Source organism: Neolamprologus brichardi, chromosome 8 (genome assembly GCF_056152115.1).
Source record: "Neolamprologus brichardi isolate AB-2024 chromosome 8, ASM5615211v1, whole genome shotgun sequence".
In the NCBI taxonomy this organism is placed as follows: domain Eukaryota; kingdom Metazoa; phylum Chordata; class Actinopteri; order Cichliformes; family Cichlidae; genus Neolamprologus; species Neolamprologus brichardi.
Genome location: NC_142111.1, coordinates 4,771,968 through 4,790,098, shown reverse-complemented (window position 1 = coordinate 4,790,098; position 18,131 = coordinate 4,771,968). Strand labels below are relative to the sequence as shown.

At 40.2% G+C, this 18,131-nt stretch overlaps 1 protein-coding gene across 1 annotated transcript in view; it reads right to left on the bottom strand.

The window, feature by feature from the left end:
• Nucleotides 1-1,229: 1,229 nt before the first annotated feature.
• Nucleotides 1,230-18,131, bottom strand: part of pemt (phosphatidylethanolamine N-methyltransferase) — an 81,242-nt gene continuing 64,340 nt past the window's right edge. Inside the window, exons 6-7 of the mRNA XM_087845303.1 lie at nt 6,247-6,321; nt 1,230-3,077 (exon numbers count right to left, since the gene is read on the bottom strand). Of these exons, the coding sequence (XP_087701429.1) occupies nt 3,023-3,077; nt 6,247-6,321 (130 nt within the window). The 3' untranslated portion in view covers nt 1,230-3,022. The remainder of the gene's footprint in view (nt 3,078-6,246; nt 6,322-18,131) is intronic.

Below are 18,131 nucleotides of genomic sequence, written 5' to 3'. Positions count from 1 at the left end.
TAGGCCACTGTCCAACAAAGCTGCACTCCACAGTACTGACTGCAAAATGATGTCACCGTCCTGATGTAAGAAATAAAGAAAAGGAAAGATGCTAATTTGTTCAACACTTTAATAGGTTTCCAAATTTATTTGTAGCACAGATTTCAGCTTAAGTGAATAGAAGTGAAATTGAGTGTATTGTACCCACATGATCACCAGTCTGTTTGGCTTTTCTTTCCACACGTGCTCATTAGTGATTTTTCAACTTTTTAAAAATTCACTTTTTTTTTGTCTATCGTCAAAATGAGTGTTTCAGGGTAACCTGATCAAACCCTAACTATAAGCTTTGTCAGAAAGTAAAGTTTGAAGCCTACTCTTAAAAGTAATCAGGGTGGCTGTCTGTCTAGAGCAGGGGTCCCCAACTCCAGGCCTCGAGGGCCGGTGTTCTGCAAGTTTTGCATCTCACCCTGGGTCTACACACCTGAATCAAATGATTAGTTCATTACCAGGCCTCTGGAGAACTGCAAGACATGTTGAAGAGGTAATTTAGCCATTTAAATCAGCTGTGCTGGATCACGGACACATCTAAAAGCTGCAGGACACCAGCCCTTGAGGCCTGGAGTTGGGGACCCCTGGTCTAGAGCTTTAGATCACCCATGTTTTGGAATAGCACAGAGTCCAAAACTCAGTAAGTGCAGAAACTTCCATCCTTTCAAATTCTTCTGCTTATTCAATTCAGGTTTGCTGTGTGGCTGGAGACTATACCATCTGTCATAGTCTGAGAGGTGGAGTACACCCAGGAATGGATGCCAGTCTGTCACGCAGTTAACTAAATCCCATGCATGTACATGGGGAGAACATGCCAACTCCATACAGAAGTGCCCCAGCTAGTCAGATTTGAACCCACTGTAAAGTGACAGTGCTAACCACAGAACCACATCACTGAATGTTCAATCTTCAAGATCTGAGCTGTGAAAGCAGACTTGGATTGGACACTTGTCCCTGTAGTTTGCAGCTGTATACCAGCACAGTGAATTTTAAATCCAGCAATCTTTAGCCAATCTAATTCTTGGGGTTTAGTAAAATCATTGCATTGTTTAGGAGTTAAACATTTTAAGGCATTGTTATACATATTCCCACCTTGTCATCTGCCCTTTTGGAGACAGATATGCAAAGTCTTGCCTTAAGTGCTTCCATTAGTAGTCTGTATTTCTTGAAACACAAGGAGACCAATGCTTTGCACTCTGACTCATTCCTTTATTACATAAAACATTTCATTAGCATAAAGTAGCAGGCAGTGTGCATTGTTCACTTTGGAATGATTTGCATAGTTGCACTGTAAAGCCAGCAGAGAAACAGCTCCTCTGAAATTTGAAATGATTAACATAATAGAGTAAATACAGTACCATGCATCTTAACACTGAAACCGTCACACAGTGTGTGAAGCCACAGCAAATGCATATACATGTATATTTTTACTATAAAGTACGGATCAGTGGCCTTAAAATTTCTGTTTTACTTTAACAGACATTGAAAATGTTCGTCTCAGTAGGTTTCAGAAATATTGTTTTTAAAAACAAGGTAGTTATCATGTTGGCTTTTGAGTGAACTCAGATTAAACTGGGACCTTGTTACACTGTGGTTTCAGTTTTGGCTAACACTTTAAAAATAAGCAATTTACATCATGTAATATCTAGAACAGTTAACTTCCTACAGGTAAAATTCAGTCATTCAGCCAGGAAAGCGCACAGACACACCTCTGTAGGACGATACACTTGGAGAGTTATAAAACAACAGGGGTCACTGGGACTTTTAATAATAATAATATACAGTTGGAGATCTTAAACACAGATATAATTAAAAAGGTTATTCATGAATTTCTCCAGTCACTTCAAATGCATTTGAATTATACATTCTGACTCACCTGCATAATTCACTAGCACATCTCAACTGAGCAAAGCCCTCTGATATCCCTGCAGGACTGCCCCCTCTGTTTGCTGTTTTGATAGATGTAGATTATAAAAAACATTGAACTCTTTGTCAGGCAGTTATGCATGTTGCACAAAGCGGTTGCAGCAGGTTTGTCTGGCACTATGCATCTGTAACATCTTATCTGTGAAAAGATTTCTGCGCTCCACCTGCCTTGAAGAATATTATGGCTTCCTGTTTTCTGCTGCTGATCTTTAATACACATACAGATAAATATGATACAACATGTTGATAGGTCAAGCAGATTTGCCCTCTGGCAGTGCTGTGCAATACTGCAAGGTTTAGTGTTGATCTGATACCAAGTACATACAGAGCCAGTATTGCTGATACCGATACCTTTAACTTATAAAGGCAGCTTATGTAGGCTGGAGCAGTGCGTCATGACTTAAGAGATGAATAATCATCATTTTGCAAATTCTGAACACATTTTAATGACCACTAAAGTCACTGTGATTTTTACTTTCCACAGTAACACAACAAAAGACACCTTTCAGATTTTCATGTATTTTCAGACTGGGTTTTTTTGGAGCTGGAAGGTAAACGTGTCGTCTCTGAACCACTTCGGGTCAGCTTCTGTTGTTTAAATGCGCTATAGGTCCTAAATTAAACAGACATGACAGTCAACACAAAACGGTTCAGACATGTTTCACAGTGCATGTTTGAGGTATATTTTTAATTTACAAAAAAAATAATTATTTAACACGATTAAGTGGGTTACACACTGAACTGTGGGGATAGAAGCAAATTATTAATCCGATAATAAACCAGCGTTTGAATCGATACTATCGATATTTGGATTCTCGATCTCAAAAGGACTGGTTCCTTTTTTAGCACATCTAAAGTATGTCAGTCATGTGACAGGATCAGAAAAAATCCTGCATGTAGATTCCCCTTTCACAAAATCACTTTGAACTAGCAGAAAAACACACGGATCAGCAATGGGGATGTTTCCTTCGTATCCATGGAGGAGGTCAAATAATGACCAAGGCTCTCAGTCTGTTCACACCGGAGGGAATCCTCATCTGAACCCGAAATAGGACGTGTCCGGGGGAAATTATTCATGCTTGTGGCGCAGACTCCTCTCTCGATAGATCTGTTCGGTGAATGGTCTGCAAATACAGAAAAACAAACATGTAATGGGACAATAAATGAGCCTTGAAGGCTGTACCACTCCGTGCCAGGAGCGCGCCTGTGTGTTGAACCGTGAGGGAGCTTGAGTATATGAGTGAATGATAGCAAGATGCCCTCGTCTCTCCACGTGCTCCACCACTCTGCTGCAGATGGATGCAGAACAAATCTTTGGAGTCCAAGAGCAAAACAGAGTTTGAAGCATTTCTGTGGTACTAATGGCTAACACAAGAATCAGAATCAGTGGACACGCTTAAAGAATTTGTGTATCGTGAACATTTTATAACATGATGTAACATATTGGGACACTGCCTCTTGGTCTCAATGTGTCGTTGCAATCAAGTTTACTGGCAAAAGGAATCATATCCATCCCATTAATTAGGCACACCTTGCTAGTACTGGGTTAGACCTGTTTTACCTTCATTCTTCATTGTATAGCTCCTACAAGGACTGCAGCATCACACAGAAACACACAGCGGCTCCAGGTTTGTCAACTGCACACCAATGATGCAAATCTCCCAATGCACCAACTGTTTATGCAAGGCAGGATGGATCCATGCTTACATATAGTTTACCCTAAACCCTTTGGTGAAGTCATGCAATGCAGGCTTACTTTCCTGCTCTGAGCTAACCGGAGTGTCACCCAGCATGCTCCTATAGCCCATCTCCTTCATGGTTCAACACGCTGTCCATTCAGAGATGTTCTTCTGCATCTCTTGGTGGTAACAAGTGGTTATTTGAGCATACTCAAAGCAGTCTGGCCATTCTCCTCTGACCTCTGGCATCAACAGGTCAGAGAACTGCTGCTCACTGGATATTTTCTGTGCTCTTCTAGACCATTTTCTGTAAACCCTACTGATGGTTGTGTGGGAAAACCCCAGCAGATCAGCGGTTCGTGCTAATCTACTAACACCAACAACCATGGCAGAGTCAGCACCATTGAAATCACATTTCATCCCCGTTATGAACCTCGGGACGCATTTGGAACCATGCTGTCATGTGACTGGCTGAGATATTAGTTAATGGTTAGTTAAACTGTGTCTCTAGCATGGTGACTACTGAGTATATCATTAAAGCGAGGAAATAAGGAACTGAAGTATGATAAAAGTGAAAAAACGAAATGCACAGCGCAGCTTTTTAGGAGTACTCTACAGAGCTCCTGCAGTACTGGATGTCACAGCACTGTTAAGTAATATTTTGTTATCCTGCTGACTTTCAGAGCACCCAGGCTGTGGATCTACCACCATGGCCAGTCATCAGTTTCTCGCTTTTCAGGAAAGTCCATCTCAGCTCTTGCCTGGGTGGAGTCATAGTAATATAATAAACTGTGCCTAAGAATAGATGAAACAGTGTCGTTTCATCCTGGTGTGAGCTTTCACCGCTGCACTATTTGTATCATGAAGATGGCGATTACGAGCTAAAACAAATCCAAGACGCTCTCTGAACTCACTTGACACCAGTTTCCATTCCCTGCATGGCATCAATCCCACCGCCACTTTTACCAATTCCAGTCACCGTGTGAGGTAGAATCCAAGCAGACACCCTGCTCTCCACGTATAGTTTAAACAAATGAGATCATCCTGAATCTATTCCAGCAGCGAAACACAAATATAGCACATGAATCCCAGTCGCAGTGTGTGGTAAAATCTGGCACCTGCCTATCCTTCAATTCACATGTTCAAGCTAAGTGAGACAGCGATGGATCAGTGTTGCCGGATGTAAATCTGTGCGCTCATGCACAGCTTGTGTTTAATGCCTGACACTTTCGGAAAAGCATGCCTCCGACTCGGCCAGGGTTAAAAATCTATTTTTAGACTTTCATTTTACTCAGGTGGAGATTTATTTGGTCTATTGAGGCTACTCAGAAACGCTCAGCTAGACAAGGATAGCAGAATCATTTCTTGCAATCGCTGGGTGAGTTGTGCTGCAGAAGAAGTTGTCCATGAGAAGCAGTGAAGGAAAAAAGTTATAAACCAATCCAAGTTTTGTTGGATTGGTGAGATAGAGCAGGATCTTTTCACATCATGGTGATGCCACATACATACATTAAGTGGGCCGGCCAGTGAAAAATCCCCTTTCTGTTTAATGTAAATAAGTTTAACTGCATATTTAATCCCAGGGATATATTAACATTTCAATAATATATCAATATTATTTATTTATAAAACTATTGACACATTGTAAAAAAACAGACATTTCTATAGTATACTGATAAATACACAGGAACTCTGTAATGTGGATTTAACTGTATGGGTTGAACAGCTACATGCAATATTGTGATATTCCAGAATTTCTGATGCTAGAAAAAGTAACACTGTTACCATCTACATCCTCAGAACTTGATTGCATTTTTTGTAAGTGGAGGCTTTCCAGTTATGTTGCTGTTATTCCCTGTATCCCATATGTTGCTGATTCTTGTTTTTAATCAACAAATGTAATTTTCAGTCTTTTCTAAAAGCTGCTGATGTGACACGTGTCATGAGTAATAACACCAGACCTTCAGGATCCTGTGTTATAATCTGTGTGACTCAGCAGATGCAGGTTGACTGCTGAATAAGTCTGTGCTGAAACAATACTTAAGTTTATTTGCATATTTTTCACATTATCATTCAGCCTTCATTTTTTGACCAGAAAGGTTTTTTTGATCCATGCCCTCTCCTCCTTCTGGTTATCTGCATATTAGAGTCTAGCGCCCATGACTCATAAGTCTCTGCTTTTTTCCTCCAGGTGTCTCTAGTTTGGTTTAATGAGCTGGAAACCAATAAAAAAGGGAGCAGGAAGTTGTTTTCTTCCCTCCTCCACCTTCTAGCCACTACAGCTGCAGGTTTGGTTTTTGTTTTATAACTGATGAATCAAGTCAGTGTATTTGCACATCTTTTTTTTCTTATTTCTTTTGTATGGTGAGTGAATTACTGTTACAGGTCTTTTAGATGTTACTAAATGTTAGGGGTCTTGAATCTCTTTGACTCTTGTTGGTTTTTTGGATTTTATAAGACCTCATTTGTAGCGAGCATTTCTGGGGGCTGTAACCTACAGTTATTATTTAAGGTTATTTTCAGTTGTCACATGTTGCCCTCACTAAACCCATATATAAATGATTTTAACAACAAATGTGATTTAATGACAAATGAGAGATTTAGAAAGACTTACCCTTCAAAGCTTATTGCCACCTTATATGCCACGGCCACTATGGCAGTAAGAACTAGACCGACAGGACTGGCACCACTGCAGACAGAGGGGGAAAATGACTTCGTTAGAAGGGTCTAATTACATATGCTATATACACTAGACCACAGGTGTCAAACTCCAGGCCTCGAGGGCCGGTGTCCTGCAGGTTTTAGATGTGTCCTTGATCCAACACAGGTGACTTAAATGGCTAAATTACCTCCTCAACATGTCTTGAAGTTCTCCAGAGGCCTGGTAATGAACTCATCATTCGATTCAGGTGTGTTGACCCAGGGTGATATCTAAAGCCTGCAGGACACCGGCCCTCGAGGCCTGGAGTTCGACACCCCTGCACTAGACCATTTCTCAGCAAAGTATCCATTACATGCAGTGTAATGTCATTCGTTACCTAACACCCCCCCCCCCCCCCCACCCCCCACCCCGCCCCCAAAACATTCATTCTCTTCCGCTTATCCTTCTCAGGGTTGTGATGGGGGTCTGAAGCCTATCCCAGCTGTCTTAGGGCGAGAGGCAGGGTACAACCTGGACAGGTTGCCAATCTGTCGTAGGACCAACATACAGAGACAGACAACCATGGGCCATTTTGAGTTACCAATTAACCTATCCCCACTAACTGCATGTGTTTGGACTGTGGGAGGAAGCAGGAATACCTGGAGAGAACCCATGCAAACACGGGGAAAACATGCAAACTCCATGCATGGCCCTGGCCTGATGGTGGAAGTGGAAACTCAGGACCTTCTTGCTGTGAGGCAACAGTTCTAACCACTGTGCTACCCTTATGCTTTAAAAAAAGAAAGAAAGAAACAGCCACACAGGTTGAGGCACTGGTTGGGGACTAGCTGGAAACCACTGATCGCCAGAGAAACATGTATTCCACAACTGGATGGTAAGTGGTAGGTTGCTGGCAGTCACTGTGAACTCAGTTACTAAAGGCCCATGGATTAATCTATGCAAATTACAGTGAGAGCAGCAATATGCTAGCTACCCAAGCAATTACAAAGAGGTTTTTGGTGTCACATAAACACTAACGGTCAACAACCTCCAGCAACCACTTGCATACTAGTTGGGGAATACTGGTCACCAGGAAAATACTAGGGTAGCAGACTGCTCTCTAGGCATATGTGACTGATTTCACTAAATAAACATTTCCCACAAAAATGATGTGCAGGGTGGGCCATTTATATGGATACAACGTAATAAAATGGGAATGGTTGGAGATATTAAAGTCCTGTTTGTGGCACATTAGTATATGTAAGGGGGCAAACTCCTCAAGATGGGTGGTGACCATGGTGGCCATTTAGAAGTCGGCCATCTTGGATACAACTTTTGTTTTTTCAATAGGAAGAGGCCATGTGACACATCAAACTTATTGGTAATGTCACAAGAAAAACAATGGTGTGCTTGGTTTCAACGTAACTTTCTTTTGTGCTGAAGCTGGCACATTTCCTGAGTTTTTCCAGCAAGATGGTGCACCACCACATTATGGGTGCCAGGTCCGAGCATTCCTAGATGAACAGTTTCCTGGAAAGTGGATTGGTCGTCGTGGGCCAGTTGAATGGCCCCCAAGGTCTCCCGATCTGACCCCCTTAGACTTTTATCTTTGGGGTCATCTGAAGGCAATTGTCTATGGTGTGAAGATACGAGATGTGCAGCACCTGAAACTACGGATACTGGATGCCTGTGCTGGCATTTCTCCTGCGGTGTTGCTATCAGTGTGTGAAGAGTGGGAGAAGAGGGTTGCATTGACAATCCAACACAATGGGCAGCACATTGAACACATTTTATAAGTGGTCAGAAACTTGTAAATAACTCATGAAAGAATAAAGTTACATTGAAACCAAGCACACCATTGTTTTTCTTGTGACATTACCAATAAGTTTGATGTGTCACATGGGCCTCTTCCTATTGAAAAAACAAAAGTTGTATCCAAGATGGCCGACTTCTAAATGGCCACCATGGTCACCACCCATCTTGAGGAGTTTGCCCCTCACATATACTAATGTGCCACAAACAGGACTTTAATATTACCAACCATTCCCATGTTATTACGGTGTATCCATATAAATGGCCCACCCTGTAGAAGCTTTTTCAGCCGTTTTCACACAGTGCTAACAGCTACAGCATGGCGATGAGCAGCTCAGTGTAATGCTGTACGCCAAGTGTTTATTCAGGTTCCTGACAGCTGAGAAACATTCAACGGTTCGCTTTTCATCCAGCTGTACAATTACACTGTGGAGCTGGAAAAACGCCAACCATCGTATCCTATTTATACAGGTGGAAAACAAGAGTGGAGGAATTAAAATATAGACAACTTAAATGAATGAGTGACATGTATTTTACTTTTTATTGTAGCATTGTACCTTCTATTAGTCTTTTTTACGCTAATAACTCAGAAAGCACCTGTATGTGTCTGAGGAGCTACGCCTTACTCGCAAGCCATCTGTGGGTGGGCATCAGAAACAGCAATCTTACACTCACTCGACACACTGACCTACATATATCTGATCAGGAAGTTGCACAGTGACACACATTCATTGTATGTTAAAGTGTGCTTTTGCACAGTAGCACATGCAGTCTTGCATAAGAGGAGGAAAAGCAGCGGGCATATTTAAGCAAAGACTTGACCATTTTTGACACACCGTCTATTGAAGCTTACCATTCAACGACTTGTTTGCCATTAGGATAAAGAAAAAGGTTAATCAGAATCAATCAGAGCAGGACACGGGGGCAGCTGAACTTGACTTGCTGAACAGGCTTATGAAACTATCCACCCTGACCTAGATAAATGGGCAGTAATAAATTCAGTGCTTTCCCAGACTTTTTCAAATGCAAGACCATGACAAAGGACACTGCACTGGCTCTCTATCTAAAAAACTCAAAATGAAAGAAGAGGAAATTTGTCCTTCAGCTTCAATATGCCACATTTGAACTTTAACTAATTTTAAATCATACAGCCATTCAGTACTCAGTAACCTGTCGCCTTTTTAATGTCAGTATTGTAAGCTTTTTACATTTTGCAGATAATAACACTTATACAAGTTATCTAAGGGGGGACATTACTGTTTTACACATACTAGTTTGAGACACACTTAATCTATCACATCTGGGAACCGTGTGAATGTGTTTGACGTGGTGAGGAGGGTGAGGTGAGGTGCCTCAATGAGGAGACATGATGTTGACAAGATATCTGAATAGGTTTGTGTCTGTGGTATCAAACTGAAAGACATGCACAGCAAATCCTTTAACTTTTCAAATATGACACGGGACCTCTCTGTACCCAACTTCTTATTCTTCTTTTTTTTTTGGGGGGGGGGGGGGGGGGGGGTGTGTGACTTGGATTACAAGTTAACACCCCGAGCCTCTGAAGTTTAGAGTCTCAGCCACACAGACCTAGACCGGTTTGTGACCTCTGGCAATCTCCAGCTAATAAGGTAAAATGTCTATTTCCCTTTTTTTTTTTCAGTAGTTGCTGGCAGTCCAAAGGTGAGATTGGTGAGAAGGTACACACCAAAATGCTTCCTGTGATTGCTTTGATTGCTAAAAGATTAGTTTGGTCGCCCATAGTTTGCATGGAAGATGTTTATGTAAAATGACTTTTGAGTAAAACTTGTGCCTTACTTCTGTAGCCAACATTTTAAAATGCACAACTTTTACTTTGAAGGTGAAAGGTTTCTTGAATGTGTTGCACTTTTTACAATTCCCCCACCACTTGGTGAGAAGTTTGTACTTGAAGACAAGTTGGCATCTTTCTTGCAAACTACTGACAAATGCTGAAAACTGCTAGCTATCGGCAGGGATGGTTTTGATGCAGCACAATTTAAATCTCTGTAACCAACTTTACACTCGTGACACTTCCAGCAACCTCAGAGTCCACAGAAGACACACTTTTCCCTCAGTGTGCTAGGGTCAATAACCAGTCTTTAGGTCTACTTGACAAAGGTTTTAGTAATCAGTTTGACAGCGACTGCCAGCAACCTCCAGCAACCACTCACCTAGTTGGGAGACGCACATGTTTCACTAGTTATGGTAAATGGTAAATGGACTGGTTCTTATATAGCGCTTTTCTACTCTTCTGAGCACTCAAAGCGCTTTATACACCCATTCGCACAAGCACATTGTTCTAAGTGCTTTCTGAGTAACATTCACACACATTCATACTCCGATGGATGCATTGGAGAGCAATTTGGGGTTAATATCTTGCCCAAGGATATTTGGCATGCAGACTACGGGAAGCCAGGAATCGAACCACCAACCTTCCGATAAGTAGATGACTGAGCTACAGCCACCCCAGTTGCTGGGTGCAGTCTTGGCACCTTGTCAGTGTCAATATAACCTTAACCCCAATTCTAACCCTGTGCAATCAGAATATGTAATTTCTGTTGCTATTAAATTGATTTCAAGTCTTGGCAATCAGAAACAAAGAGAGTAATCATACATCAAACATGCAGCAAAAATTATTTAAATTTTTCCAAAAAAGGCTGTTTTGCCTTTCTCCAAAATATAAGGGTAGGTAGAGTCGGTTATTCACTAATCATTAAGTCAGCCAGCGATTCCTAGCATCTCCAGTCTGCATATCAAAGTGTGGTCTAATAGCAAACCCCAATTAATACTGGGACTGGAGAAGCACGTCTGAAGTGATAAGACTGCTGAAAGAGGCCAACACCGTCAGAAAACATGTTTATCACAAAAAGATGAAGATGAAGGCAGCAAAATTGTTTAGTTAGGACAAACAGACACTCGAGTGATCCAGTGATGTGCAAATCATGAACGAATCACTCACAATATATATTTGACACATTTGAGGAAAATACTAATAAAATAAAATAAAATAAATGTTCCCTTTAGAAATCTTCATTTTTTTTGCTCTATAAAAATAGTTGTTTTTCTTTTTCAATCACTCATCTTAGCAGTAGGATTTACATGAAAGGAGAAACAAATTAAGTTTGAGTGAAAATGTAAATTTTTTGTACTCTCCTATAAGGGAAAATATGGATGTGGGGCATAGCCACATTACATGTGTTGTATGTTAGTGATTAATAGTAGTAACCCAGTAAGGTTTATGTTGTATGCTTAATGGAAGAAGATGAGAGCAACAACAGCTCTCCCGTGACTTTAAATTTCTGTGTCAGTTTAGTAATAACTGGGATTATATTTGATTCACATCTTTCCCCAGCTTCAAATTTGACGCACGACACTGGCTTCTGTGAGGCCCACTGATTGCAACAGACCAATCTGACATGGTGAGTCAGTAGACCTTGTGTAAATTTCTATTTAACACTGACCCATATAACAAACTCTCATAATTACAAACAAACCCCCCCAAAACTCCTCATGCCACACTGGAACATCATCGCCATTTATTGGTATGACGCAGTGTTATATTCATCCCATTTTTGTGATTGAAACTGCTCTAGAAAAAGAAGCAGGATATTTCTTATTAGTAGTTCATGACCTTTTAGCTGTCTGGCTTCCTATTCTGAGACAGAATGTTAGAGGATTTATATGAAACAATGGTGATCTCTGAAGCATACGATTCAATGAGACAGCAGTTGTCAGTTTGCTGTAAGTTAAATGTCTGAATAAATGAATGCTATATTTGAATAATCGCAGCATTTTATATTCAGTCCATCTGTAAGTCTCGCTTGACATGCTGTTAGCTAAGTCTCACTGGAAGTATTGTTTATGAATATGAATGTGCACAGTCAGTGTGAGCGATTCCATATGTGCTCTGTGTACGAAGCAGGCTGCAGACGTGCTAATCCTTCTTTGGCATAAGCTTGGACAACCCTGTGTAGTCCTAAAAGTTAGCGTTTCTTTTAAAAAAAGAATAAATTTAAATGTAAAAGAAAAACAACAACTTGCTCCTCAGCTCACGGTTGAGAAAGAAGTAAAAGTATTAGTACTTTGCTATAAAAACTGTAACATGAATAAGATGTAACTGACAGACTACATGTGTATTATACAGTTTGCACACTGAACATGAAACCTTTAGTCTGCAGGAATATTTAGGTCACACACTCATCTCTCTGGCTCTCATTGATTTTCATTGGCACTGACACTGTTCCTGGATAGACCTCAGCCTGGGAAAAATATGGGTTAATGAGTATTGATCTAGGAATAGGCTACTTAGCTAGTCACTGAGTAATGTGGCTGCAATCGACGTCAAGATGTCAACAAAGGCTGATTTTATTTATTTTTGAAATATGGGTTACTATAACAAATAAACTATATTACATTCAGGTTAGCAGCTTTGTGAAGCTCCTTCATAGTCAAGTTATACAAAGAGAACATGTCACAACTTGATTTTTTTGCTGACCACTGTTAAACAACAGAAAAAGGATGTGCTAACTATCAGGTGTATGACTGAAAAAAAGATTTGTAATGTGGTGATATTTGGTGGTCCCATACAAACATGAGAGTCTTACAAAGCCAGTGATGACTGTCAACTGGGTTAAACTCCTCTAAATAGAAATCTGAAATGGGATCCAGTACTCTACAGTACCTCCATCATGTCACAACAGATGTATGAGAGCAGTTTGTTGTGGTGGTGACCTTTGAAGAACAGGTGTTCTAACATGCTGTGAATGACAAAGCTATCATGTTTACTTTCAGCACATTGCTACCTTAGGTTAAGTATGTAGCATGATAATATTTGCTAATTAGCATTGTTTTGCTATCTGGCTGTAAATCAAGATTTCAAGTATTAACAAGAATATTAATATTAACATTTCATCCTATTTCATCCTGATGAAGGCAGACTGCTGGGACGTCTGTGGCATCGTGCTCGTATTTACATGAACACTCCAGTTAGCAAACATGCTAAAATCTCTGCATTCAAGTGTGGTCACCATTATTGGGTAATGTATTACACATTGCTAATTACTTACTTAATTACTCTCTGGAGAAAGTAAATCTACTCGTTACATTACTTTTTTGTCACTCTGTAAAATTACATGAAACCTACTGTCACACAATTACCAGTTAAATCTATAAACCAGAGGCTACAGTTCCAAACTCCAGTCTGTGGATGGACTCGGGAAACTAAGCTAAATCAGCTTATCTGGTATCTTAGCATTATAACCTCTCAGCCAAATCAGGTCTCTGAAAACAAACAAACAAACAAATGAACCAAAAAAACAACAAAAAAAAGCTATAATTAACCATAATGGTAAACATGAGTTTAAACAATTCACAGCATATTTGAGCAACTCATAGAATTAAAAATACTTTAGATGTCTGAGCAAAAACTTCGAGATGAGGAGAAAAAAGTGAATGTCAGAGTCTGTGTGTCTCTCTGGGTCCAATTTATACTATAATCTGACCTAAAATAGCCATTTAAAAAAAGCTTAGCACTGACCATCCACTATCACCGGAGGACATCAAAATCAAGTACCATGTTGGGCTGGTAGTAAAGTCAAGCAGTAATTGGTATAACCTTTGAAGAAATGAGGAGAACAGAAAACATCCTCTGGTCTCAGGTATAGCCGGTTGATGACGACATTGTGCAATTTATACGTAAAACACTGACATGTGGGTTTAAAGGAAAGATTCACAGAGGTTACAGCTTGAGCAAAAATCTAGTGAGTCATACAGTCACACAATATCACCATTTTATAATTGAACAGCACCTTAAAGTGGTGCAATTATATTACCTATGATTGACAGCTCATGTGGAGGTGGGAGATAACAGAAATGTTTATTTGGCACATTCTCCTCTCTACATAATAAGAAAGAGAAGCAGTCTTAATGGGATATTGCACTTCCATAAGTATCATCTCTGATAAGTCTTTATCAGGTCATTTCTTTGAAGCAGATATGACGCATATGTAGATGAAAGATTTATTAAAGCAAATGAAAGTGACAAAGGTGTCACTTCACATCATAAATTCTTCAAGAATTTTATATTATGTGGAAATGGCTTTTAGTGGATCAACAATACCTTTAGAAATATAATACAGTGCTTCTGGACAGTATTCACAGAGCTTCATTTGTTCCACATTTTGTTATGTTACAGTCTTCTTCCAAAATGGATTAAATTCATTTTCACCTTAAATTCTATGCCCAATACTCACCAAAGTGAAAAAAGCTAGTATTGGTTTTCTTACAAATTTATCAAAAATAAAAAACAACAATATAACAAGAAGATAGCCATTGACAGCCTTTATAACATGACACTCAAAACTGAGCTCAAGTGCTTGATGTGCATGTGAGTCCGTCTGTGGCAAATTCAGTTGATTGGACATGATTTGAAAATGCTCAGACTTGTCAATATAAGGTGCCGTAGCTGACAGAGCATGTCAGAGTGCAAACCAAGCCATCAAATCCAAGGAATTGACTGTTGACCCCTGAGAGATTATATCGAGGCACAGGTGTGGGTAAGGGTATAGAAAACTTAATACAGCACTGAAGGTCCCCCAATCGTCAAAGTGGCCTCTATCATCTGTAGACGGAAGAAGTTTGGAATCATCAGAACTTTTCCCAAAGCTGGCTGCTCAGCCAATCTGAGTGATCAGGAGCCACAGGCAGAGATGTGACCAAGAACCTGATGGTCACTCTGACAAAGCTCCAGCATTGCTCTGTGGAGAGAGGACAACCTTTCAAAGGGACAATCATTTCTGCAGCACTCTATTGATCAAACAATGGCAAAGTGGCCAAATGGAAGCTATTCCTCAGTAAAAGGCACATGGAAGCTCACCTGGATTTTGCCAGAAGATACCTAAAGGACTCCAAGACCATGAGAAACAAAATTCTCTGCTCTGATGAAACAAACATCTTTGGCCTGAATGCCAAGTGGCATGTCTGGAGGAAACCAGACACCACTCGTCACCTGTTCCTACAGTGAAGCATGGTGGTGGAAGTATCATGCTGTGGGGATGTTTTTAGGCAGTACAAACTGGGAGACTAGTCACAGCTGCAGGAAAGAGGAATTCAGCAATGTACAGAGACATCCTTGATGACAAACTGGCCCAGAGCACTCTGAACCTCAAACCCTAAGCACACAGCCAAGATAACAAAGGAGTGGATTTGGGACCACTCTGCTGAAGATCCTTGAGTAGTCCAGGCAGAGTCCAGAGTGGAAACTAGGGCTGGGCGTTATGGCCTAAAAGTCATATCGCGATATAATCTGAAGCATGTGCGGTAACGATATATATCGCGATATATTCTTTTCTTCTGTATAACGTATTTTCCACACTATAAGGCACACTTAAAATCCTTTAATTTTCTCAAAAATCAAGATTGTGCCTTATGTATGAATTCTGTTTGTGCTTACTGACCTCGAACCGATTTTGGCGTGCAGAAATCTGTTAAAAAATGTTTTAGTACAACTGTGGTAAGCTGCACTGCTTGATGGATTGTCAGAGCATTACGGCTGCCGTAGTGAAGAGCTTCGCGGAGTAATCTGGGTCCAAAACTCCGTCCATTTCAGGTCCCAAAGTCAAACGAACATTGAGAGTTAAAAACCGTCTAAATTCTTTAATCTTTATTAAAATCATCAGCGTTGCTGCTTTACCAGGTGTAACAATTAAGTTTAACATCCAGGCATCCATGAAAACAGAAGTTATTAAATTTAACAGAGTTAGAAGTTAACAGGAAGTTAGCTCGCTAGTTTCCACCTAAACATTCCATACCATGTTCTGAGAGATTTTTGAAACTAATTCAAACGTACAGCTCTGCTACCACTTCCAAAATAATGAAGACAGAAAATTAAACAGCAGTGGCGTTTGCAGGGTTACTGAAGTTGGATTACCTGGTATATAATGTTGTGCTACGTGATTGCTAGCAACACAGCTATGTTAGCATAACATTAGCACAGTGAGGCTGGAGGATGAACGCCAACTTTTTCCACTCAATAAAAGTTAATGTGAGGGATTCTGGTGGTCAGGGACAAATGCAATCGCACAGCAGGATGGTATACACGGGCCAAACTTCAGTCAGGAGAACAACTGAGATCATTCATCCACAATACGAGGTTAGTTATTAATATACTGCAACAACATGGGAACAGAACAGCTCCGAGAGAATTCAGCATTAATGAATCAATGTTACGGAAGTGGAGGAAGCGCAGTTTTTGGCTTTCCCCATATTTCAAAAGTGCTTCATCTCTTTGCTATGACTGTCGGCATAATTTGCAGATGATAATGGTTGTAGCCACTGCGATGCTTTCGACCAAAACAGGCGCAGCTTGATGACATCATCAACATGCGCTATTACGATAGAGCGGTATAGTCACAATCTCTATCGTTGGCCAAATTTATATCGTTTCTATCGTATATCGTTTATATCGCCCACCCCTAGTGGAAACCCAATTAAATATCTTGTGAGAAATCTAAAAATGGCTGCACACAAATGTTGCCCATCTAACCTGATGGAGCTTAAAGCAGTTCAAAGAAAAATGAGAGAAACTACCCAGAAACGGGTGCACCAAGCATCATACTCATAGAGGCTGTAATTGCTGCCAAAGGTGCTTCAAAAAACTGTTGTTCAATTCTGTCAATACTTATTAATGTGTTATATTTTTGTTTTTATTTTTTTATAAATTTGCAAGAATTTCAAGCAAAAGTATTTCACTTCATGGAGTATGGAGTGTGCAGACTTTTTAGGTGAAAATAAATGTAATCCATTGTGGAATAAGGCTTTGACATGACAAATGTGGAATATGTGAAGGGCTGTGAATACTGTCTGGATGCACTGTACATTATCACTGAGATAGAAAGATAAAACCATCAGCCATCTGCGTATTTTATCTCCCTTTCTTTATCTTCACATTGTAACTTGATAAATCAGCTGCAATAACCCTTTCCAACACTATTTGAGTAGTCTGAGGAATACAAGCATAGATCTAGGCTGTTCCATTGTATTGATTTATGCTGGATAGTCTTCTGTACTGAGTGCCCCACTTGTTGAATGCTGCTCAGCACCCTAATTTTTAGATGAAAGTCTGTATGTCTGATCGAGCCATTTGTTGAACCACCTGCACTCTCTGTTCACATCTATTGATCTTTCTTTTTGCCAAACAGTGGATGATTCACAAGTTATTGCCAATAGATCCCGTTTTTTCTTTCTAAGCCTCATTTTTATATTCTTCACCAATGCTTCAATGCTCAGTTTATGTCTCATATTTAAAAAAAACAAAAAAACAAAAAAAAAAACAACTCCCTCTATTCTGAATGGCATGAACTATGATTGAAATGACACACAGTGGTAGCTAACAACTGGTTGGAAAAATGTCTTTTGTCCAAACTGCAGGAGGTTGCTGGCTGTCCTGGGATGAAATGGGTCACAAAGAGAGTGCAAACTGACAGTGTCCTGATCGCTGTGGTTGCTAACAGATTGCCACAGTTACCTGTAGTCTACATGGAAGTTGCCGAAAGGTCTACGAGCGCTCACTAACTTACCACGGAGCAGAAAATGGAAACCATTTGCTTTCCAAGTAAAACTTGTGCTTCACTACTGAAGCAAACTTAATTCAAAAAGTGTTACATTTACTTTAAAGACAAACAGTCTCTGTTTCTGATTTGTGTCACAGTCTTCACAGTTTCACAACTACCTGATCAAAAGCTGGCAAGTATTTGCAGACAAGTCAGTGTTTTCCAAAGAAACTATGTGCAATCACGGTGATCTGCTAGCAAGCAAACCAATCACGAGAAGGTTTTTGGTGTGACCCCATACACCTTTTTGTAACCAATTTCACCTGGCGACAGGCAACAATCTCCAGTAAACACTCTCAAGCGATCAGTGAATAATTATTTAATAATCATCATCAACTCAGCCACAAAGTAAAGCTACAGATCAGGGTCGCACAGTGCTGAGGCAGATAATGTGGAAAAGTTGCTAATGCTCTCCAGACT